The following is a 25,234-nucleotide window of genomic DNA, read 5'->3' as shown; positions in this document are numbered from 1 at the left end:
TTTTGTTGTTGCTCATTTTTTTCCCCCCGTCCTTTTGTCTTGTGCTCACAAATCAGCTCCAACACAGTATTTGTTTAGCGCTCAAGCGTTTGTCATCTTGGCTGCTCCGTCGGCTCATCTGGAGCACTGTCGGGTCCTAAAAATCCTCCTCTGTGGTACATCCATCTGGCCGGAGCCCGCCAGCAGCACTTTTGTTAGAGGTCCATATATTTAGTGTTGTACATGGGGACCATGGGATATATGGAGTGGCAAAGAGTGTTTATTTTTGGAGGAGGACGGACACTGAGAGTAATAAAGCAGAAGGATGTGGCACTCGTGATGTGCGAGAGGATGAGGAGGCTGCTGGGCACACTTTGTCGGTCCCTTCCACGTTTAATCAATCCAAACCAAAAATCCTCCCTGAATATATCTTATCACTCAGAGTTCCAGCCAAACACATAATGCATTATATAACAGAGCGGCAACTAACAATTATTTTTTATGCACTACACAGCCTGTGGAAACAGTTGTGTAATGGAGATTTCATCAGGGTTATCTCAGATTGGACTTCATTTAAAATTCCTAACAGACACTCTGTGTTACCATCTGGAGGCGGAAAAAGTTTTTCAACAGTATTTCTTGGTTTTACAGTGAAGTCATATAAAACACAGCTTACAGTTTTTACCTTACTCTCCCTCCCATCACCTCATCGCTGTCAACTGAGTACAGCCACAAAGAAAATAGACAAAAATACTGTAAAAATATAGAAAAAAATATTAAAATAAATACATGAATAGTGTGTTTCTCGGATAAATGCACGTTGTCATAATGCCGCCCACTCTGCTGTTACGTAATCCAACATTAAAGGTCTCCAGATAGCAAACATTATCAATTATCTTTACAATCTGGGCTCAACTACCCGCCCTTGGTGGAATTGGGACATCCACTTATCGGAAGCTCGGTGTTTCGATCTGCGGGTCCCCCAGCTGCACGTTGGGAGTTGAAGTGTCCTTGGGCAAGATACCGAATGCCAATTTGCTCCTGATGGCTGTTCCACCACTCTCTGAGTGTGTGAATGGCTGAGTATGGAAATGTCAGATGGGGCTTTGTATTGGAAGCGCTGCTATCGGTGTATGAATAGGTGAATGTAACAAATGCACTATATAAATGCAGATCCATTTAACATTTATTTAATGCACATTCCAATTCTTGGCCCATCAACATTTTTCCAATTAAGTTTATTTTGTATTATACACGTCTGTGAGTGTAAAAGCTTAGCTCCTGTCGTATTAATAACATCTTGCCATGTGGCTGTAGGGATGTGGGCAATTACCAACCAGCGAGTGTGTAAATGAAAGAAGTTATTTAGTTGCATGATGAGTGTTTCTGCATCCTAACGCATATTAATAACAGTCGGGATATCTCAGCCTCTGCTGCTCCAATGTTGACTGTTCTTTTAAAAACCTTTATCTCGAGAGTTCCCGAACTCATAACCCTTGAATACAAATGTAGTCATGATGTGTCAGCTTCTTGCCGGTGGAAAGTCAGTTGATGTTACGCAGTCAACAAAACATTCTCATTCTCATCAACAACTGAAGCAGATTGTTTTAAGGTCCCATATTATGAAAAACACGTTTTCTCTGATCTCTGCATATATAAGCTGGTCCTCCCTGAGCCTGCCAACTCCTAGATGAGGAAAGCAAACGAGTCCTGCATGGTCTCTGCAGCCCACCCACTGGTAAAACGGCGCTCCTACAGGCTGTTCAGATTCAGTTCCTTTTGTTACGTAACAAAAGGAGAGATGTTCACAGGCCGGCCTCCTCTGCGCGGTGATAGGAGATATCCGAGAGGGGGGCATTAATCCCCGAGGTGAAGTTCGGTGTGTCCAGCGGTAAGCTAGCAGTGTTTCGCAATGTCGTCGCTCAGAGCTAGACATGCAAATTGCTTTGTTGTTGGTTGTAAAAATCAACATCAGTGCCTATATTCTGTCCCAGCTACAGAACAACTGAAGAGACAATGGTTGTGTTTCATTTTTAAAGACAACGTGCCAGCTACGCATCCTGTTAGCTTGTATGTGTGTGCTAACCACTTCACATCGGACTGCTTCAGTAACAAGGGTCAGTACAAAGCTGACTTTGCCTCGACACTGACCCTCGTAAAAGGATCAGTCCCAACCATACCGGACCCAGCAACTGCACCCGAGCCAAGTGTAAGTAAGTAAGTATAAGTGTCGCCACGTTTTGATAGTATTTACAGTTGCCTTCGAGTATGGTGAAGTCAGTCAAGTCAAGTCTGGAAACATGTGCAGACTGGAGACAGAGACGATGCGAACAGTGTCCAAGAGTTTGGAGACTGTGTTGGAAACAAACACAGCTTTCACTAGCTGTTAGCCATTAGCTACATGGTAGTAACTGTAACAACACATACAAACAAACTAACATTATTCAGACACACTAACCATTCTGAAATGTCCTGCTGCAGCCGCAGAGTCTGTACTTCTTCAGGAGCCTCTCCTTGTGGGTCCAATTCTGGGTCACACTGGTATGGTTGAACAACAGCATCTTTGCGAGCCATAGCGCTACATCCACCGTAAACATTAGCGCATGCTACCGCTAGCGCAAGCGGCAACCTCTACCTGAGAGGGACGTGTAGCAGGCAAGACAGGTGTTGACAGACTGAGATCATTAGCATTTGAAGGTGCAGGCACAGAAACAGCCTGCTCTCAGTAGAGCTCACTTGAGTGACTATTAGACAGCTGAAATTATGGACCACAGATGGGCTTGGGGCGATGCATTCCAAATACAGTGTTGTTGGACCTCTGACAGCTGTGTGAAATTGATGAAAAACAGTATATTATGAGACCTTTAAAATGTATAAAAAACAACCACTTGTCAAGCATAGTCCAAGTCCCTGGAAGCCTCAAGTTCCCAAATGGATTTGAGAAGATGTTATTTACATTATCGAAGCACACAGGGGGTCGGAGCTAACGCTTCTAGCTTGAAGATTCTACAGTTAAGATTGTTGGCTTATAAAGGGTTTAAATAACATATTCTCATAAACTTATGACAAGCTGTACGGAGCCATTTAATTTTTGTTTTTCTCTGTGTTTTTTGACGTTTAAAATGAGTCCCGTTCTACTTCATTTGTTTAAGAGAATGCTGCAAAGTTAAAGCTTACCCCAACTTTCAATCAGCTTGAGGGTGAGTAGATAATGACTGATTTTTCATTTCAGGGTGAACTCATCCTTTAAGGGAAGTGCTATTGTGCCCCTTTAAGCTTACTTGTCCTGGATGTAAGTCAAGACATTTAGAAAGCTGAGTTGGATGAGATGAAGTCGGCTATTATAAGAACCCACAAAAGAACCATCAGATGTTTGTATCAGATTAAAGCGATATTAACAGGTTTGTTGTATATTGCACTGGGCTGTCCTCCATTATGTTTCCCTCCCTGCTCTCCACCTGGGGAAGGAGTTTCAAATTCAGCAGCCCATGGGAGTTAGGACCTGTAAGCAGATACACACCAGCGGTCTCCATAAAGTCACACTGTCTGTCTGAGAGCGACTGCCCCTCCGCCCGCCTCTCCTGCACAGCAGGAATGTGGAATGCACCTGAACTGGATCCTGCAGGAGGAAGAATGACTGCTGCTCAAAGCCGGCAACACACCTGTTCCGGGACACAAGTTCCTCCAGCAGGTCCGAGAGAAATCATTACCCACTCATTTCACTAATCCCTGTCAGGTGTAGAGTAGTAAAAAACCTGGTCAGCTTGGGTACAACAATGGATTGCTGCTGCCTGTCTGCTCAGGAAACAGAGAGACTGAGGATACACAGAGAAATAGAGAGGCAACTTCGACGTGACAAAAGAGACTCTCACCGGGAGCTGAAGCTGCTGCTTTTAGGTGAGTGTTTGTGAGGTTTACTTATTAACTTCAACAAAGTGTTCACTCTGGGAATAAAATGGCTGGAAATAATTAACAACTATGTGCTCGCCCACTGAGACAATTAACACTCCTTATTAGATATTAAATAGACTCTATAAATGTGGATGGTATGATTTTTTTTAGAGATGCAACAATTGATCTAAAAAAAACATTTTGATAATTAGTTTTTTTTTTTTTTTTCATATAAAAACAAAGCTGAGGTTCCAACTTCTAATATATATTATTTTCCACTTTCTTCACTCCTCTCTCTTTTGGATTCAGAATCAGAATCAGAATTCCTTTATTTGTCCCCCAAACAGGGGAGATTTCTTTGTCACAGCAGCCAAAGGACTGTGGACCAAACAAGACATGTGGAGGCCATCTTGGACTTTGGGGAACAAAGATCCTCATTTTCCACCATTTTCTCTGACTGTATCAAACAAGTGATTGAATAATCAAGAAAATAATCAACATATTAATCATCAGTGGAATTAATCGTGATCGTTTCATCCCTATATCATTTAAATGTAGACAGCTGTCACCTAATCATGCTAGGCAGTCAGCTATACTAGAAGGTTAATTTAGTCTAATTACAAATAAAATGGTGATGAGGAGCCAGCTGTATAAATTTGAACTTCTGATAAAATGCATTAATGTATAGAGGCCTGTATAGAGTGGTTAAGCGATGACGTATTTTTGAAGGCTAACCTGGAAGTTAGCATTGCCCTGTTTCCCTCCACAAGAAGCTTATGAGAGTTTTGAATTGGATTTTTGAATATCGCCGAAAATCAAATCTTAAAGTTTTTGTTTAGCAAGATAAACTTAAATAGCCAGAAGAAAAAAGCTAGTGTTGGGCTGGAAACAGACTACATGTGGCCCCATGATTTAACATCACCAACACCAGGGGTCTTACTACATAATTACAATACACATTTCCTTTAAACTGATCAATCTAAAAGTTTATAAAGATGGACTAGTGAGTCTCTGTGTTTGCTGTGATGCCATTTCATGTACGTGACAACTTCCTAGTCTCATATAGCCATTTGTTAACCACCGTTTAAGACAGGTAAATACTTCATAATTAAATTATTGGACATTTAATGAGGTATGTTATGTCGTAGATCAAATCGTGTAATATCTTAAATCTGTAGTAACCACAGATTTACTGGATGTGCAACAATGCTAATCTATTTCTTAGGACTACAAACTTCCCCGCTCTGCATGTGTCTGTATAGTTGAAAAATGTTCCTGTAAAGGCAGAACTTACTAAAAGATGATTCATCCAGTAGGCTATATTATCTAAGTGCTTTTATTGAGAGGAAGACATAAAATTGCTGTAGTTCCATTGTGATATAGCCTGTATATTGAATTTCAGACTCTGTCTTTGTTATTTTGGAGTTTAAAAATGGGAAATTGTGACATTGTAACATTTTACAACGATGCTTTAATGCTAACATCGGCATGCTAACATCAGTATGCTAACATGAACACAGTGACTATGGTAACATGCCGCCGTTTAGCTTAACAGATTGTAATGTTTACCAGTCTCCGTCTAAAACAACATGCTGACATTGACTTAAATGCAGAAGCAAGTCATGATGTCATGTCCTGGCTAGCCGCCGTTAGCTAGCTATCATCACTCAATTCAGCCATCATCATATGTTCAAAAAGTGAAGCACTTTTTGGGTTTTACTGACAGACTGGCATCCACAGCAGCACCTGCTGTTAGAACGTGGTTTTGTCGATATCTATAATAGTCGTAGTTTTAATCTTTAGTCGTAGTATCCGCTGACCAAAAATATAGTTATTCGTTATGAAGCCGTTAAAACAATTCTTTAAAAAAAAGAAAACAAACATTAACAGCATGACTTGTAATGGCGACGTGGCCTGAAAATATTGTGATATTATTTTACAGCCATATTACCCAATTGTGCACAAGAGGTTCCAGTGACACACAAAACACAGCAGAGGCTCATGGGAATGCCAGTTTTGTTCATAAAAGTATTTAACTAATCAGAATTTCGGCCCCACCATGGCACAAGATGGGGAGTGAAGGGATGTGGTTTCAATGTGGATACCAAATTTCAACACAAAAAGTCAAAGTCAGTGTAATACATCCTCTGGCCACGAATGTCTGCACAGTATTTTAATGATTATCTATTGAATAACTGTCGAGACATTTCACTAAAATAAAGATGTCATCCTCTGGGGATGATTCATGTAAAAGTATTGCTGATGTTGCAGTCCGGGCTAAAGTCATTCCATGAGCGACACCCAAAACATGCCAAACACTCATCAAGAGGGCCTGGGCGGGGATAAACAATCAGCAGACATCGGAAGAAGGAAGTTTTCAATTAAAAGTAGTCATTTAGGATTGCAGAAAGAAAAGATTGCATTTTTTGCCTTCCTGAAGTCTCCGATCAGTAGATAACAAGGCCTTGGTATGTGTGTGTGTGTGTGTTTTTATTATTTTAAAGTTGTGACAGGTTACATTCTTTGGTGAAACCTCCACCTGATAACCTACATAGTTAGTTTTTTTCCTCATTCAAATCAAACCGGGCTGCTGCACTAGAGTTGTGTTGAGGTTTTATGTGCTGTGTCTTGGCAACAATAATGCTTCATTGCAAAAGTCATTACCATTCATGCAGTCTGTTTTCTTATTGTTTTGTTTTGCTGCTTTTGTCTGAATTGAATGTGCCAAGTAACTGACAGGTGAGTTAAAAGTGCAGAGAGCAGAACATAAAAAGAGGATAAATCTGTCACACAGTGCAGAGCAGCATTTTGACAACCATGATGATGGGTAAACACCAGTCACATAAAATTTATTACAGCTTTTATAAATCTTACAAAAGACCTGTTTATTTCCCAGAGAACTATCAAAATAGCCCCTATTATAAAGGGCTTGACTGTTGGTTATGTTGGAAACAATACATTTACACATGAAGTTGGCTGTTTGGAGACTGGAATATCCTCCCGCAAAGGTCAGTCTCATGGTCAACATTTTTTTAGGCATTTTAGGCACTCAGCTGTCTTTCTTATCAAGAGTCATTTACAACCAGGGACAGGAAGCGGTTCACTGTTTCACTCAAGGGCAAACGTCTGTTGACAGGCACAAACACAAACCTCCAGTTTCGCCCAGAGTGCAGTAGAAACACATGACAGATATAAAAAGAAAGGGAGAGTAAGACACATAACATTTTCTTTTATCAATATGCATTGTTTAAATTATATTTCTTTTTTAGTGTTTGATGTGTTTGTTCTTCATCTGTGTTATACTGTTTTTGTAAGTGCGCTTAGAAATGAAAATCTGCGAGCGTGTCTGCTGTTATACTTGCATACTTTTATAGCTGCGTAATAAAATTAGTAATGGTGTGTTTTTATGGAACCAAATAAAAGGTTGGCAGCTTTCACACACCTGAAGAAATCAAGTACATGTGCTCCCACTCATGTACGGATACTCATGCGTGTATTTTCTAATATTCTTTCATGCAGCCTCATTTATTTTTTTTTTGTTGTCGCTGAAATCCTCTTCAGCCACAAACCAATTGATGCTCAGATTATCATTATTTTTGTCCTTTTCCTTCATTGCTTTGATCTCGTTCCATTTTCTCATCCTTCAGTCTTATTCATCTCATTTGCCTAGGGACGGGTGAAAGTGGGAAGAGCACTTTCATCAAACAGATGAGGATCATCCATGGCCGCGGATACACCGAGGCTGACAGGAGGGGTTTCACTCGGCTGGTGTTTCAGAACATCGTCACGGCCATCCAGGCGCTGATTCACGCCATGAAGACGCTGAACATCGAGTACATCGACGACCAGAACATTGTGAGAAACTGTACACATTGTGAAAGATATTTTTCAAAAATGCTGATTTCCAATATCGATGTTCATTGAAGTTTTCTGTCACAAAGCCTTTAGAAAGTCAGGTGGTGTGGTATAAAGTGCAGGATTGATCCAACAGTTGTTGAGATATTTCGGCCTAATCAGTGTGGTGGCTCGACTAACCAACCAACCAACCAACCAACCAACCAACCAAGAGTTGCACCCATATAGCCACTCACAAGGCTAAAAATGGATTTCTGTAAACCACTTTTTTTTCACCAGAGGTTTTGTTGGTGTCCATAAAGTCCACCTATTTCTAGATGAAGTTCTGTTGCAGTTCTCATCCTCCTAATGGTCTATTAATAAGTCAGTCAAAGATTGAGAGTTCGTTCTTAGAAAAATCCCTCTTTGGATGTTTTGTGTGTTTCAGAGCCACGCAGAGAAGCTGAGCCAAGTGGAGGCAGACCAGGTGTCCGCTTTGGAGGCTTGGCAGGCGGATGCCATTAAGAGAGTGTGGAATGACCACGGCGTTCAAAGGTGCTATGACCGCAGGAGGGAATTCCAGTTATCTGACTCTGCCAAATAGTAAGACTTTAATATATCTCTGATCGTTTACAGAGTCCCACGGCTCTTCCAGAGAAGTGTGTTAATGCTTTAAAACTTCTTTTTAGAATATTAAACTGAAGACATTTCTGTTGTCTTTTCAGTTACCTGAGCGATTTGGACAGGATCACAGCTATATCTTACATCCCCACCCAGCAGGACATCTTGAGGGTCAGGGTGCCCACCACAGGCATCATAGAGTACCCCTTTGACCTCTCGAAAGTTATCTTCAGGTAGGGTACAAGGACATTTAAATGATTTATTGAAAATTTGGCAGGTTTAATGAGTTAATAATTGTAACCCCCGATTTGGTTTTAGCATCAGCGGTTGGGGATTGGTTGAAAATATATGGCACAATAACACATTCAGAGATGTGGCATGTTGAAGAAATGGTTTGACATTTTGCTTTCTTGCTGAAAGATGAGAAGATTGATGCTGCAAAAATAGCACTAAAGTCAGCGGTTTGCTTAGCATGTAGACTTACACGGTGGAAAGCGCTAACCTAGCTATGTTCCCAAAAGTCGCACTGGACCTTCCTCTTATGCTTTAGGTTTAGTCAAGGAAACTACTCAGTTAGGTTTTGAAAACATTGTGGTTTCCTCCTTTGCATCTGTAATAATAACTACAGCCACAAGAGGTCGCTGCCAAACAGCAAACTTTAATATGACGCATAATATGCTGCTTTCATTTTTGACATGTATGGTCGTTTGTTGAGGGAAGGACAAAAAAAGCCTTCTACCACCTGTAGAGCTCACTGACACCTGTTTTTCTGCTGCTGCAGCTTTTTTTTCGCAATCAAAAGTCTATGAAAGACAAGTTGTGGTATTCCAGGGAGTTACCATATATCCTGTTTTACATTTCTGTGTCTGTTTTGGATTTTAGCTGTTCCCCCATTTCTAGCTTTTATGCTAAGCTAATCTATAGCTACATATTTAGCATCTTCTCACCTGACGCACGACAAGGGAGCGAATAAGCATAATTGTCGAATTACCAAATTATGCCAGTTTATTTAGTTTATATTGCAATCCAGTGCCTTTCATATTTTCACTTGAATCAATGGTCGTGTGTCTCCAGGATGGTGGACGTGGGCGGTCAGCGTTCAGAGAGGAGAAAATGGATCCACTGCTTTGAGAATGTCACCTCCATCATATTTCTGGCGGCGCTCAGCGAGTACGATCAAGTCCTTTACGAGAGTAAGAATGATGTAAGGTCAAAAGCCTTTAAATCACTGGAACCTCAAGACATTTTCAGAACTTGCTCAGTGATTCTCCCTTTATTCATTCTCCAGCTTTTGTTTTCGCACATCAGTATTTCGTCTGAGACTATTCTCACCTCCTTCCTCAGAATCGACTGTCTGAGAGCCTCGCCTTGTTCAAGACCATCCTCTCATACGCTTGGTTCCAGGAGTCGTCCATCATCCTCTTCCTGAACAAAACAGACTTGCTAGAGGAGAAAATCGCACAGTCTCATCTGGCAACCTACTTTCCGAAATACACTGGTAAAGCATTTTATCTCCTTATGTTTTGCACATGTGAAATAGCATTCATAGTTGTGTCTGAAGTCGCTTCCTGTTCACCATATAGTGCACCAACATTGCTGTCTGCTGTTTTGTTTCCGTGTTCGTTTAACAGTGTTGTTCTTGACGTGCATCTGAAATGTCTCTTTACTGCTCAGTTTAGAGAAACTATTGAATGTCCTGTTATATCTAAAGAAGTGAACAGTGGTGATTTCAGACTCAGCCCCACATCTGAAGTAAACTCTCAGAATTGACTCCCCCTTAAAACAACAGGTTCCCTCTGACTTTGACCACTCTCGCCTCCACAGGGCCTCAGTGCAACGCCGAATCAGCGCAAAAGTTCATCTTGCAAATGTTCAAGCAGCACCACGGTGAGCGCCACAAACCCCTTTACACACACTTCACCTGCGCCACAGACACGGAGAACATCCGGGTCGTCTTCAAAGCCGTCAAAGACACGCTCTTCATCGACAACCTGCATAACTTCAACCTGGAATAGGGAAGGTTGGAGGACAAAGAGATGGGTCTCGTTTCAGGCCGCCACACGGTCACATGTTGTAACACTTTCATGGACTTTTTTATCTAGTTTGTGCTGTCGGTCGCAGCCTCGTCATAGAGAGAGCAGTGTCAGGTAATTCACATTTATCTCAGCCCTGTAAAACACGTGCCATTTCTTGCAACACAAAAAGCATATTTTCTATTTCTACAGGACTGTAATGTCAATTAATTGTTTCACTGAGCTGTTACAGACGACCTCGTATTATATCTTCACTGCTCGTCAGACAATCCTTCAAACGTGTCAAACTGGTCCGACATAATCTTAGAATTACACACTCTGGGAGGAGGAAATTAAATAGCCTGCAGGTAACTACAGGGCTTTACTTTATGTTCATCCTAATGTTTGTATGTGTATGTCGCCTGTGAAACAATTGTTTTCATGTCACTTACTAAAGAATATAAATATTAAAGCCACACGTGTTTTGAAAAGAACTGGATTCTGTGCTGTTTCATATCCTTCTCGTGTCTTTGCACAGAAACCTATTTTGACCTAAAAATGAGGTAGATTTATAGTTGATTAAACTTTATAGTTTAATAATTGTTATTTCACTGTTAACAATTAAAATGCTATCTAAACGTTTATGAAACTGGCAATAGACAACTTTTTGCTTTATCATTCTGACATGTAACATGACACTAGCCGCGTAAGGAGGGATTCCCTAGAAACCTAGCTTTCGTTATGCTATCCGGTCTGCCACCGGGCTCCCGCAAAAATAAAGGTTGCGTATCTGTCGTTATGCAACGAAAACAGAAAGAGACATTTTTCTCCCCCCGGTCGCTGTCTTCGGGTTACCCTTGTAATAATTGGAGTAACTGTGGAAACTCTACGTTGCAAAAGAAAAAGAGCCTTGCTGATGGAGGAGGCAAAGAATGTGAACTGACGGGTATTCGATGTACAGCACTCCAGTGTTTGTCAAAGTCTGTTTCCGCACACATATGTATTTCCTCTGGTTCAAAACCAGCTGTCTTTCTGCTGGATCAGTGAGTTACAAAATCTGCCAACTTATTAATACAACCAAGTGTTTTACTCCGCCTGCTCATACAGCAGCTCTGCCTGAAACGCTCTGTTTTAGCTACTGTCTCTTTAAGGCCCTCCTCCTTAATACCCAGTCGGCTCTGATTGGTCAGTTCACACACGCCTGATCCAGCTCTGCTCACCGTGTCTCTCCTGTCAGCTCTGTCCTGTTTTCATCCTCGAGTGAGCATCACTTTCTACTGTGAGTATCGCCATAAATTATGTAAAAGTTTGTGACATGCTGATGTAGGGTGATGTCACAAAGTCGCAGAATTAAAGGCGGGACAACTGACGAGGCATTTCAGGAGCAGTGTTTTGTGTGCAGAGAGGAGCTTCTGTTGGTATGGACCTAGGTAAAAAAACACAAGTCTCCTTCTAAGGCTGTTTTTTTTTGGTTTGGACAGTAAAACAACAGGGAGACTCTGATAATTATATAATATTTGAAATGGTTAAAACATACTGTGTAGTAAATCTATAAACATTATTTGGTGCATTATAAAGTTGTTTTATAAACCTTTACAATTTCGTGATGAATTGTTTATAAACCATTTCATTGTTCAACAGTTAACAAAAGTGTAATTATCCATAAACTCATCTTTTATTAAAGCAACATTATGTAGATTTTTTTTTTCTTTTACAGATCCCAGGTCTGTAACAGTTTGTCAGACGTTATGTAGGAGCTAGCTACGAACACAACTCACTACACCATAACAATGTTAATAGCGCAGAAACAAGCTATAGGAGGGCGGAGGGGCTGAGACAGAGACACCGTTCACTCCATTACAAGACACTGAACCATCAACAAGGCCTTGAAGATGTTGTTTTAAGGTATAAAAAAGTTACATAATGTTGCTTTAATGTTTATTATAAAGTTTAACCAAATACGTAATTGAGAATAAAAAAATAGGTTTCAGAAAAGTGTGATCCATCTCCTGATGTATAACTGCAGCTGTACGGCAATGAGTAACCAAAGGCTGTCCTGGCGCGTCCCTTACTCCAGGCGTGGTCACAACCTTTGTACTAACGACAGTGCACAGTGTGTAAAGGTCTGGACACGCTGCTCTGTCTTCCTGTCTTAACTGTTGGGACTGAGCAGTGGTAAGTGAAAAGAGGCATTCAGCGAGGTTAGACCTGAGCTGAGAACAATGCCTGTTTCCACACGAAAGTCGGAGACTGTCTAGGTACTATTGATTTTATCTGCTTTTGTGGCTACGCGTTGCTTGTTTAAAGGGGTTGAAAAGTTCAGCGCTGGTGCAGGATATAAAGGACACATTTGAAGTTGCCCTGTAGTCAGTGGAATGGTAAGCATTAGGTGTTTGCTTTGGATCAGTCACCGTGTTTTTTTTGTTGTTTTTCTTTTTGTTTTGTTTTACCAGCAAAGCTTGTGAATATTATCAGCACACGGAGCTGGCAATGTCCTCGTTTCTGATTGTTATTGCTCTTTTCTTTACCCTGAGGGCTAATAAAATGTAGCAACACAGCCGGGCTCACTAAATCTACTGTCAGGCTGTAATAGCAGTCCCACATTCCTCGTGGGTAGTAATAACACAACAGCAGTCCACACGCACACACAAGAGTTTATCCCCTCCAGTCGAGGATAATAATGACACACTAACACCCTCCTATAGTCCCCATTCACTCGCGCTAGCCTGAGGAAGCTGCTGTGGCAGAGAGCTGTTATAGCAGGTGATCGCCCTTATTTGGTAATGGCCCAGATCATGTGACCACAAAATGGTGGAAGCTGTGAGCTGTTTGTAAGCTGAGCATCTCCACCGAGAGGCTGGAAGCAGGAAATAAGGCAGGGAACTTGGATGCACATCCATGCTCTGAGACGCAAGAGGACAGAGATTCCCGAGCCCCAGCAGCGGTGAGTAGATGGATGTTGCAGTGTGGAGATAAAAAGAAAAGAGAAACAGGGATATGTTCTTGTGTTTTTTTTCTCCCCCCCTCACAGCCAGCAGACAGGAAGCAAGAGTGAGGGAGGGGCTGCTGTCATCAGCACTGTGCTGTGGAAGTGGATGTGAAGCGGCTCAGCATCCTCCATGGAGGCTGCACATAACAGCTGATGCTGGTTTTCTTATTCTGCAATTGTAGCAGCGTGTGTCATTTTATGTTTGTTATCCGTGTGTACACGAGTGTGTGTGTGTGTGTGCGCGTACTGTACATGTTACCGTGGAACATAATCATGACAGTCATCTCCACTGTAAAGGAAACACCCATCAGCTGTTTATTTTATTTTTTTTCTGTTTGTTTTTTTTTTCTTTCTGTTGCAGCTGCTAATGCAATCACATCTTCCTTGTTCCGGGCAGAGTGTGCCGAGGAGGAACGAGGATGTCTCTCTCTTTTTTTTTTTTCTTCATGCGAATAGGCGCACGTGACTCACTGTGAATTTGCATCTCAGCCCAATCTGTGCTCAGGCGAGCGTGCAGTCATTCGCTTTGAATCAGCACTAGGAAAAACGTCAGCGAGGAGTGGGGGAGAATGAGCTTGTCATGATGTAACGAGCCCTGTTCCTCCCCCCTTAGCATCCTCCCCCCTCAGCATCCTCCCCTCCTCCTCCTCCTCCTCCTCCTCCTCCTCCTCCAGTTCGAATGGGAGGATTATTCACAGGGCAAGATGACCTTTAACCTCAAAATCTTTCCCAATTAACACCTCCTTCCATCCTCCCGTTTCCCCTCACCACCTTAGCAGTCTTCATCTCCCTGTTTGCAGATAAGCTGCGGAAGTCTTTCTTCCAAAATAGTTTAAAATCGGTTTATTGATTAAGTGTATTCAATACACAGTGTGTTAACACATTCTGGTGCTTGGGGGGCCTCTGGCACGTATGCTTTCTAGTACAGCCCAACCAATGCTGGAGCTTTGAGAACAATGCGTATATCGATATTTAGGTGTTGAGAAAAATCCGATGGAGGTGTATCGGTCGATGGTGATTTATCATCAGAGACAATGTTTGTGCAGCTATCTTGAGATCGTGACCTAATTATTCTGATAGCTGAAGAAAACAAGTTTTATTATCTTGAGATAGCGAGATAATCACGTTACAGATGACCTAGTTTCTGTTCCAGTTCTACTGAAGCTTGTCTATTGGCGCGTATTTTAGCTACTTCATTTACTGTAGGGTAGTTTAAATTGTAAGGAGTTGTATACGTCAGTTTGAATCTGTCTTAAAGTCTGGTGTAGTTTTGAAGTCCACAAAACCTTTTTGGAGCTTGGCAGAAAATCAGAATTGCAACATTCTCCTAAACAACTGAAATGGATTGGAAACTTGTTTTAAAATGTAAAAAAAAAAAAAAAAAAAACGAAAAAAAGATGGGAAATGTCTTGTCCAGCGTGATCCAAGTCTCTGGAGGCCCCTGATCCCAATTTAATTTGAAAATACAATATTAAATAGAGCTTGTGCTCCCACTTCAGACAGGTTGTGCGCTAAAGCTTTTAGCTTAGCAGCTACAGTGCCACTAGCCTAGGTGCTACATATTTCGGCTCAAAGAAAGTTGTATTTTCAAAATCGACTCGGGATCTGATGATGACAGATGAGCTGTAAGGAGCCTGATTTTGATTATACAGGGGTTTTTGTTTTTGTTTTAAAGCAAGTCCCTATCTGCTTGTTTGGGAGAATGCTGCCCTGCTGTTTTGCTGCGAAGCTCCAGAAATGTTTTGTGGGCTACGAAGCTTCACTTGACTTTTCCATTGGCATGGAGGAAGTACATAATGACTGATTTACATATTTGGATGAACTGTTCCTTTTAAAGTTTGGCATAAATTGTCATTTTGATTTAATAAGCGGCGTACTCCACTCAGAACTTAGATTAACACTCCTGTCTGCAGATCATTAAATGCTGATTAATTACAGGTGATGACTCTGGTTAATTACTGAGAGTGTCTTCTCGTAGGTCCTCCTGCGGATGGACCTGGCATCAGAGAGCAAAATGAACTCTGAGGGGGGCGAAGGCAGGCCAGGTGAGGTTAAGTGAAACCGTGCTTGGATTCAAAACAAAACCAACAGTTATTCAGAAGTGAATATGAAGACATTTTTCTTGATGTTTAAAACTGTGTTTACGTCCTGTTTCCTCTAGTCCCTCCGACCTCTCTGCCTCTGCAAGGAGGTGCTACTCAAAGAAAAAAGCTGTCGGCGCCTCGTATCAGCCTGTCACTGGACCAGAGCGAGGATGACTTGGGGGAGACGCCAGACGATCTCGACATTAACGTCGATGACCTGGATACTCCAGATGAGGGAGATTACCTCGACTACACGGACCATGAAATGGACTGGGAAGGTGGGTCATTCAGAAGAAAAGCAATGCCAGTTTGACCCCCTGTAATCCTGAAGCAGACGAAGATCACAGATTTTCTAGATTGTCTCCCACTTTTCTAAGGTAAAACCTCCAGTGAATATTAAACTATAACTCAGTGTTTGGTCCTTTCTCACATCAGACCCCAATGTGGCCAATAGGAGTGGGCCGAGTGAGCCTTACGATCCAATCCCGACGTACAGCGCCGAGGAGGAGCGCCAGGACGGCAAACTGTGGAGGACCGTCGTCATCGGGGAGCAGGAGCACCGCATCAACATGAAGATCATTGAGCCCTACATGAGAGTCATCTCCCACGGAGGTGAATAGAAATTATTTTCCATCACAAGCACAGATGTTATGGCCATCTTGAATGCTTCCAGTCACCAAACTCCAAATGAGAAAAACTTTAGAGTTTATCAGAATTGGTAATATGCTCATCTGAGTTGCCTTCAGCATCACCTTGTTCCACAGCAAATTACTTTTTTTTTGCCTCAGGTGAGCCCTCTCAGGCTGGAATATGTTTTTGCTGGCAGGTTATTGGTCCTGTATGCATTTAAAGAGAAAGACCATCAGACTGTACTCGGGGCTGAAAAAACGTACCATCGACCTGAAAAAGCATTTTATGACATAATATCACAGCAATTTGTGAGATAATAACAACATATAATCAACAGGATCTGTGTTCGTGGACAGGATGGATGGCATTTTAAAGTTAAAAACATGACTGACTGATGGAATTGCTCCGATAATTATTTATGCAAGTAATTAGTTGTAATTACTTTTTATATGAATACAGGAAATAGCTCAAATTTGCTTCGGCTGACTGTGAATTTTGTGTCCCCACTATGACGTAACGATCATCGTTCTAAAAAAGGATCTTTTCTCAGCACATACGGACAGAAGAAACAGTTTCACCAAGCAAAAACTGTTTCAAATGACATATGCAGGCGTCGTTTTGAGATTAACCAGAAACAAATATAACACAAATATATCATGAACCTATCCTTTAGTCCACTTCCCACAATATCCACTATTGATTGTAAATTATGTTATATGCATGTCTGTGACGCTGGTACATAACCAGATTAGATAAGCCCAGAAAAGATCAAAGTAAATAAACATCCGATTTGTAAAAATACCCAAAGTTTCCAGCATTAATATAGATGCCTAGAGTTTGAGCAGAGTAAACATTTGCTAGTTTCCTGTTTCACTTCTCAGCTGGCCTGAATATCTGATTGCAGAAGTAACGCCATGTTGTGAAAGTCTTAATCTTTGGCGCACAGACTCACAATGACTTATTGTTTGTGAGCTGGCTTCCGCCACCTCTCAGATAACTAGATGGCAGAATGATGTCTCGTTTGGAAATGCCTCCTCTCACCGTGGAGGTGGGCCAACCCCGAATAAGAAAACACAGGCTGTAGCTGAAGCCAGATGATGAGTTTTACATCATCCTGTTGGCATCGGAGACGAAACTCTCCAAATTTTTTACCTCCTCTTCACTTTAGAGGAGGACTCAGGTGGAAATTGGCAAAGTGGCCACTTGACAATAATATGACTTGTGTGTTTAATGAACTGTGGCTGCCGCTGTCAGAAACGACTCTCTGGTATTAAAACAAGTGTTGAGTTAAAGGAAAAAGCTAAATAAATTAGTGGAGATGTTGTGAACGCGTTTTATTTGGTCACCTGTCACTATAACTTCTGGGACAGAGTCAGACCGCATGGAAGGAAGTCTGGAAAATAGTAAATAAAACCAGAACATAATCTAGTGAACAGCTGTTCCTGGGTCACCTAAGATAGAATTTGGTGGTGGTTATTTAATGCTGTATACCGCTACCAGGGAAGTGAGTTTGACTGCGGGATCATTTTTGTTTATTCACAATTCACACGTGAGTGATTTCAACTTAATCACCAAACTCGGCACTCACCAGAGACTCTGGTTTCATTCCCCTCTCCTCTCTGTAACACATCATGTTCATGAAGTAAAGAACTTCCCCCCTCCAGCTCGAGTCGTCAGTCAGCATCACAATAATTGATCACCTCCTTGGATCGCTGCTACAGTCAGGTTGGTAAACAGGAATGAGGATAAGTCAACTTTTTAATCTCTCCTGTCAGTGAATGGTTCCAGATCAGAGAAGAAACCAGTTTGACTTTGGGTGTTTATTCCTCCAGAAGGTCTGTCTCTGCACCCAACTCCCTCCTCCATCAATGACTATACCGCTACACAAAACTATAGCCTTTTTGTCACTTCAACTAATTGAGAGATCATTTCAGCTCTTTCCAACACCAAATGAAGGACTTTGTATTTTCCTGTGAAAGCCCAACCCTGACTAAAACAGTAGAAGTTAATTTCTTCTTTATTACCCGTTTATAGCTGCATTAAGACTGCTGTGGGACCCAGGTCATAAATTGAGGCCAGGCACAGAGTCACACTATATTAGTTTCACAGGCAGGGGCCCCATCTCTCTCTTCCTCTTCCCTCTCTGTGGGGCCCTATAAGACCCCAGGACTGTGGGCTTTCTCTCTAGTGAGCCTGTGGCTTATATAAGCACTGGCCATATAACCATTAGTAGTGGAAATCAGACCTGTAACCATAGTAGGAAGTGCATTTTCCTCCCACTGCACTGTGGGTTTAATTGAAACCCAGCCGTCCCATGGAAACAGAGACGTCTGTCACTGAACATTCAATATTAGAGGCGCTGTCATTTAGATAAAAGACCCTCTGTCTGAGTGACACCAAATCTGGTGATGAATGGGTTTTTGAATAAAAGGAAATTACATTAATCCGAAAAGTAGCGCGGAGAAACAGGACGGAGAGTCTGTCAGACAAAAGGGGCGCAGATTGGCAGATAAACTAAACAAAAAAAGAGGAAAATATGGGAGCAATCAAATTATGAAAACTATGCTAATTAAGGTAAGAGCTCACCAAACAATGGAACGAGGTCAAGTTAACTCTTATTACTTTTATTTTCATGTGTTTTTGTTCAGGCTACTATAGCAACGGAGTGAATGCCATCATAGTGTTCGCAGCCTGTTTCCTGCCAGACAGCAACAGAGAGGACTACCATGAAATAATGGAGAACCTCTTCCTGTGAGTATCACACTTCAGTGACGAACACGCACTTGATGTAATTTGATTTTCCCGTTTGTTTAACACCGGCTCGCTCTTTAATTTCCCGCAATTTGTCCAATTTTGGTATTTAAGAAATGTCAGTGTGTCTGGTTTTGCAGTAATGTTATCAATTTGCTTCTCAGACACAACAGTGACGTGATCATTTAATCCACCACTTTGGTCATGACTGATATTGTGGCTACAACAATGAAACTTATAGTAATAGTATATGTTGATAGAGGCTCTAAAGGCTCTTGAAGACGTTTCACCTCTCACCTCTGAGAAGCTAATAGTAAAGTGGCTTTGTTAGGTTGTACCACTTTGAGCTAAATGCTAACATCAGCATGCTAACATGCTCACAAAACACACTGATGTTTAGCAGGTGCGATGTTCACCATCTTAGTTTAGTGTGTTAGTTAATTTTTCTTAAATCAAAGGATTGGAGGGATTAAGATCAACAAAGTGATCATGTTTATCCTGTGAGGAACATGAATGAATCAAATTTCATGACAGTTCATCCAATAGTTGTTGAGACATTTCAATAAAAACCATCAATTTCAACCTTAAGGTGGCGCCACACATAGGTCAGGGGGTCGCCCAAGTCGTTTGGATTCACCCTCTGGAAACCTTGACATCTGAACCAAACTGGTGTACTGACAAAGTGACTGACCTTTAATGCCATCTCTGTGTACCGTAACACTAGCATGGCTTAAGACTATGTTGGATTGCCATCTTGTAGACATTCACGTTCCCAAGAGGACAAAGCGTTGAGTCTGGTGATCCTTTTGGTTTTATTGCAACATTTTTAGTTTTTGAAAAACACTTCCATTCCCATCAGCCAGCAGCAAAACTTTGCATGCGAGCACACTAAATTAAGAAGATGAATATGCCTGCTGAACACCAGCGTTGTCACGTTGTTGCATTTAGCTCACGGTAACACAGTGTCCTACAGAGCTGCCTGCCTCGCTGTCGACTCTTATAAAGACATATCATGTTTAATTTCATTTTAAGACCTGCTGCAGTCCTTTTTCTGAATTCAAACTAAGTGAGCCACAGCCCCTCTGAGCTGGAAAAGCTCTCGAAATAAAGTGATCGACATAAAGCGAAAGCCCATCTTGTGCGCAGAGACTTCCCATGTTGATGTCTTCTTCACTGTGGCGCTGGCACGGTTGCATTTCGTGCTTGGACAGTGCGATTGGGATCCCACAGGCTGTTCTGTGAAAGATATTGAGTAAGCTGGCATATCTGGGAGTTTTGGATAGAAATGAAAGGAGGTAAACCGTAGTGTCTGCAGTTTCCGATGCCAGATGGCTTGAGGTCTGAATCCTTTGCGAGGAGGAGTTAGCTATAGCTGGGTGGTCATTGGTATGCAGCTTGATGTCAGTGGGAGACGATCACAATAGTCACGAAACAGAGTGGACCAGCGGTGTTGGTTTGCAAGCTGGAAAATGACATTGGATCGGGAGGAGCGGAGAGTCTGACTGAGCCCAAAGTCATTGAAGTTTCGAGAAGTTATTGAGGAAACTAGAAGAACTATGTCGGCCGAGAATATTGTTAACTTTATTTTCACAGGAGGTGACACAATTCCCTGCTGACTGAGAAGAAGGAGAGAAGATGGGGGGGGGGGGGGGGGCAGGGGGGTTGTTGGTTTGAATCAGAGTATTGGATTTTTTGAAAGGTAAAAGTCTGATTGAGCTGCTGAGATGGATGCAGAGAAGAGGAGAAAAGAAGAAATTCAAAGCAAAAACAGCTCATCCACGGAGCAACATTTGTACCAATATTTCAAAGCCGACATCAGAGGAGAGGTTTTTTTTCTATTTTTTTCAAAATGCTGCTGGTTTTTTGAAATACAGAGCAACACAGTACATGTCTTGTATTTCCTCATATTGTTGCCTTTGGATTCACGAAACACGGTTCTGCATTTCTTGCTACTGCATTTCACCATTTCGATGTTGCAAGAAAGAGTCGAACACCACATTAAATACAACAGAGATAGAAAAGTGTTGGGATGGCGATGTCATCTAGTGGTTGGTCCAACACTTTGGTCCGGATAGAAATATGTCAGCAGCTATTTGATGGATCGTCATCAAATTTTGGGGCCAGACATGAACCATATTCACACAGCAGCCATTTCCTCTTACTTGTGTGAAGCTCAAATGGTGTATGGATGTGGTCCAGGTAGCAAGTCGCATAAACATAGGCAACAAAATAACACAATTTTACCTTCTGATTGACCAGCATTCAAAAAAATGATAGTTAGTGAAAACTTAGAAGGTCGAGCCATATATCAGTGAAAAACTAAATGTACTCACCTGTTAGCTTCCATCAGCTAACATTCAACTGCTTCCTAGCTAACGTTGATGTGATAGTAAAGGCATCAATTAATTCTAAAATATCAGGCTACATCTTGGACAAATTTATTTCAACCTGGAAGTGAAACGCACTGGATATAATGCTGACGCTAATAAGGAAGCGGCTAACGCTGCTAATGGGTCGTCGAATATGTTGTTTAACCTTGAAATGTGGCCGGATGTCCCTCCAGGTTTTTCACCACCCATCATCTTTTCAGAAGTGGTGAAATGAAAACAATTTAAGATTCCCTGCGTTCAGCACAGCAGCAGAACATTATCCCAGCATGAGGCAGAGAAAAATTGTCGCTTATGGTCCAAAAGTTTTCCCTCAGAATAAAATGAAAAATGTTGTTTTGACTTGTTATGATCAAACACTGTGAGGACAGCCTCAGCTGGACTTTGTGTTTAAGCTAATTAGCAAATGTCTGCATGCTAACAGGCTACATTGTTAACATGGTAAATATTATATGAGAGAAACATAGGAAATATTGTCTTGTCTTAGCAAATGTCTGCATTCTAACAGGCTACATTGTGAACATGGTAAATATTATACAAGAGAAACATCAGAAATGTTGTCTTGTTTCATTTTTGACATAAAGGTGAAACATTTAGTTTCAGGGAAAGATCTTTATTGACTGATCTTTTTTTATTTCCCCTAAACAAACTTAATAAACAAACTGACCTTTTTCTGCCTAAGTGCAGAGTATACATCGAGTCTGTGGTATTCCACAAAATTAAATATGAACTCATTCTTTCTAAGATAGAAGTCAGGATCATTGGGCTTTTAAGTGTTTATCTTGTGTGTGTTTGTCTCCAGTTACGTGATCAGCACGCTGGAGCTGATGGTGGCAGAGGACTACATGATTGTGTACCTGAACGGAGCCACGCCGCACAGAAGAATGCCTGGCCTCGGCTGGCTGAAGAAATGCTATCAGATGATTGACAGAAGGTCCGCCCCTATCGCCTACACCTGTTATGTGATAAGACGATTATGATTCCTCATGACTCTCAAATATTTGTATCTCTTCTAAATGCAAGTGGAAGTGAGCTCCAACGAGGACATACCTCACATGTGATATAATGTGTTGTCCTCAGGCTCAGGAAGAATTTGAAGTCCTTCATTATTCTTCACCCATCGTGGTTCATCAGGACCGTCCTAGCCATCACCAAGCCCTTCATCAGGTACGACTAACCTGTGTTTATCTGCCATGCTGGCTGTTTGTGAAATGGTCCCCAGAGGATGGATTTTAAAGAGTTTGGTGATCTTGCCAATTTTCCTATCAGCATGACCATTTCATATTTTTGGTTTAAGCGAAATATCTGAACCACTTCCATCAGATTTGTTTCTTACATTGGCATGAACTTTTTATGTGTCTGATACTTCTGTTTATCACAAAACACCTGCAAAGCTAACGTGCAGTGTTAGCATGCTGATGTTAGCTTTTAGCTCAAGGCGTTACTGTGTCCAGGGTTTGCGAGTATGGCTGTAAACTCTCGCTTGACATGCTGATTGGACTGCTGTAGCAGAGTTAAACTATTGTAGTTTTGCTTTTAAAATAAAAGCAGACAGGAATGGCGTGCTACAGGGACGACCTACATCATTTGTGTAGGCTAACCCCGAAGTTGGCACCGTGCTGGTTCCCTTGGCAAGAGGCCATTGGGAGGATTGTTGTTTTCTTCCGATGCAAAGCCGGTTTCTCTTCGCTGAGCTTTTACCTGTGCCTGTTTTTAATGTGTGTGTTTGTGCGCATCGTCCCTCTCATCACAGCGCCAAGTTCAGCAGCAAGATACAGTATGTGGCCAGTTTGGATGAGCTGCAGAAACTCATCCCCATGGACAGCATCCAGATCCCAGAGTGCATCATTAGGTGAGTCCCCCCCCCCCCCCGAACACTGCCGCACCACCTCCACCTCCTCAAAGCCCGAATTGTTTTTAAAATGCCTTCTTCTTCATCTTGCCATTTGAACTCTCACCTCCAGACTTGACAAGGAACTGAAGGAGGCAGCCGAGAACTCAAAGTAAGCATCGACTCTCCTGCCTCTCATTACTCCCCCTCTGTGGAGGCAGTGGCCCCTGCCTCAGTTTCATCCTTGGCTGGAGCGCTCATTTATCAGATGGCTCACTTTTTAGATCACAGGGACTCTTCTGCTGGATGAGGACCAATTGGACTTGGCTATGCTTGCAATTACAGGAAGGAGACAGTGAAAAAAAAAAAAAGAAGTTGCTAAAGATGCTAAATGCATCTCTTTATCTCATTTATCATTATGGTAAAATAAATGAGCCAGTCTTTATTGCAGAGTGATCTATTACGCGGATGATGAATGCAGGAACAAAACTGTAGAATTCGCACATTAATCTCCGAAAGACAAATTGTGTATTGAATCACAAGTTGCACGTCTTTAAATTCACTAAATATCAGCGCATTGCAACAATAAATTCTGCTCTAAGAACCACTCAACTTTTTTTTTTTCCCCCCCTTCATTCAAGAATGAACAGTTTTCTGCTGGGACCGGAGCCAACAGCAGCCAGCAGAACGGAGTAAGTCCTCTTAGACGTTTTAAGTTCACACATGGAAGAGGAATGGCCTTGTGTCAGCAGTCTGTCACCCATACATAAACACACCCGTCCTTTAATGTCTCTGTTTTGTTCTTTCCAGCAGACCAGACGCGGCCGGTGCCAGCAGCTCTTAAACTAAAAACATCCTAAACGGATGGGTCACCTCGATGTTCAGAAGTCACTGTTGTATTTCACGGATTGGAGCTGCAAAACAAAGGCAAAGGCTTGTTAAGCTACTGTGTGTGTGTGTGTGTGCGTGTGTACGTGTGTCAGTGTTTGTCCATTAGACACTGGAGTTTAATATGAAAACACAACTTACAAATGTTACCTGTAAACCACTCGGATCTCATTCTTTATGGCTGCTGTAGCATCTACTGTATCTTCCACCTGCAGTCCGGAGAGCCGTATAGTCGAGTGCGACGCTTGGCAGCACTTGCAGAGTAGCATCGCTGTTCACGGTAGGGTAGGAAAACGCAATTACACACCAGACAGTGCACTGCGCAAAAATCCATTTGTAGAGTCTATAGTGTCGTAGTTGTGTGCATGAGACTCAGTGAAGCAATAATATCACCCTTTATTGGTCACACACACTCTCAGTGTTTCAGATAAGTGACTAGTGTGTCAGCAGTCTAAAATAATGGCTCAAAGGTCTTAGCCTGAACATACCCTTGTGCCATAGATGATCACCAACTACTGCGTTTAACTCCTAATACTTGTTCTGAAACTGGAAAATAAATATTTAAAATAGATATTTTAACTTTATAGAGTCTATCTGAAAGCGAGGAGGAATTAGTCAAAGGTGCAATATGTAAGAATTTAAGTGGAAAACTGTTGAACGAATTGGTTTTCGACAGTTCTTGCAGAGATATTTGCTGAAGTTAGCATGCTAACCAGCTAGCCGTCCAAAGATCCCCTGCTAGTGGCGTTAACACTAGCTGCACAGCTAACTGAGCTAACTGAGCTAACGACAGCAGTAAGGGATTACTCTCGTGATATTTGTGACTTCGCCAGGGGGCCAAATCTTACATATTGCACCTTTTTATAAATATGAAACCAAGTTGTCAGTGTAATGTGAGAGCATGTCTTTTTAAGCTCTGCAAACGTGTGTTAGTGTGCGTGTGAGTGTGTGTCTTCAGTCAAATCCATATACATAAACTGGGAATCGTGTCTTCAGCTTCTCCTGGATCAACAGGAACAAACCTCAGAAGAAAATACAAAATGGGATTTCTGTAAAGCACAATATCTTCTGTGTGTGTGTGAGTGAGTGAGTGTGTGTGTATGTGTGTTGTGCATCAGTGCATGTCCCCTCATACATAACTGATGTTCCTCTTACACATGAGTCCTCTACTTCGGTGTATTGAGGATGTGCAAAAGCAATCATGGATCACCGTCTAGTAATTCAATAAAAATGGAGTCAAGTCTGATTTGATTATGTCTCATTTGTTCGTCACTGCAAAACGACAAATCAGTCAGTTCTCTCCAACCCTGCGAAGTCTCGAATGACTCGTTCTCCGA

At 41.8% G+C, this 25,234-nt stretch overlaps 2 protein-coding genes across 5 annotated transcripts; both read left to right on the top strand.

The window, feature by feature from the left end:
* Window positions 1-3,553: 3,553 nt before the first annotated feature.
* LOC115592753 (guanine nucleotide-binding protein subunit alpha-14-like) lies at window positions 3,554-10,836 on the top strand. The gene is made up of 7 exons (XM_030435845.1): window positions 3,554-3,876; window positions 7,541-7,725; window positions 8,153-8,307; window positions 8,430-8,558; window positions 9,400-9,529; window positions 9,670-9,823; window positions 10,150-10,836. Exons 1-7 carry the CDS (start codon window positions 3,756-3,758, stop codon window positions 10,338-10,340), a joined length of 1,065 nt encoding a protein of 354 aa, XP_030291705.1. The 5' UTR covers window positions 3,554-3,755; the 3' UTR covers window positions 10,341-10,836.
* Window positions 10,837-13,017: 2,181 nt separating this feature from the next.
* Window positions 13,018-25,143, top strand: prune2 (prune homolog 2 with BCH domain). 4 transcript variants are annotated; one of them, XM_030436219.1, is made up of 11 exons: window positions 13,025-13,281; window positions 15,305-15,371; window positions 15,488-15,688; window positions 15,846-16,022; window positions 18,689-18,791; window positions 21,981-22,112; window positions 22,259-22,345; window positions 22,932-23,030; window positions 23,143-23,181; window positions 23,651-23,701; window positions 23,823-25,143. In XM_030436219.1, exons 2-11 carry the CDS (start codon window positions 15,317-15,319, stop codon window positions 23,851-23,853), a joined length of 975 nt encoding a protein of 324 aa, XP_030292079.1. In that variant the 5' UTR covers window positions 13,025-13,281; window positions 15,305-15,316; the 3' UTR covers window positions 23,854-25,143. The 4 variants fall into 4 exon arrangements, with proteins under 4 accessions (XP_030292081.1, XP_030292080.1, XP_030292079.1 ...); XM_030436218.1 differs by having other exon boundaries at window positions 13,029-13,281; window positions 23,820-25,143; XM_030436221.1 differs by lacking the exon at window positions 23,143-23,181 and having other exon boundaries at window positions 13,018-13,281.
* Window positions 25,144-25,234: the final 91 nt, after the last annotated feature.

This window comes from Sparus aurata, chromosome 12 (assembly GCF_900880675.1).
Source record: "Sparus aurata chromosome 12, fSpaAur1.1, whole genome shotgun sequence".
NCBI lineage: Eukaryota > Metazoa > Chordata > Actinopteri > Spariformes > Sparidae > Sparus > Sparus aurata.
The sequence above is the reverse complement of the archived record's forward strand: the minus strand, read 5'-3'. Positions and strand labels throughout refer to the sequence as shown.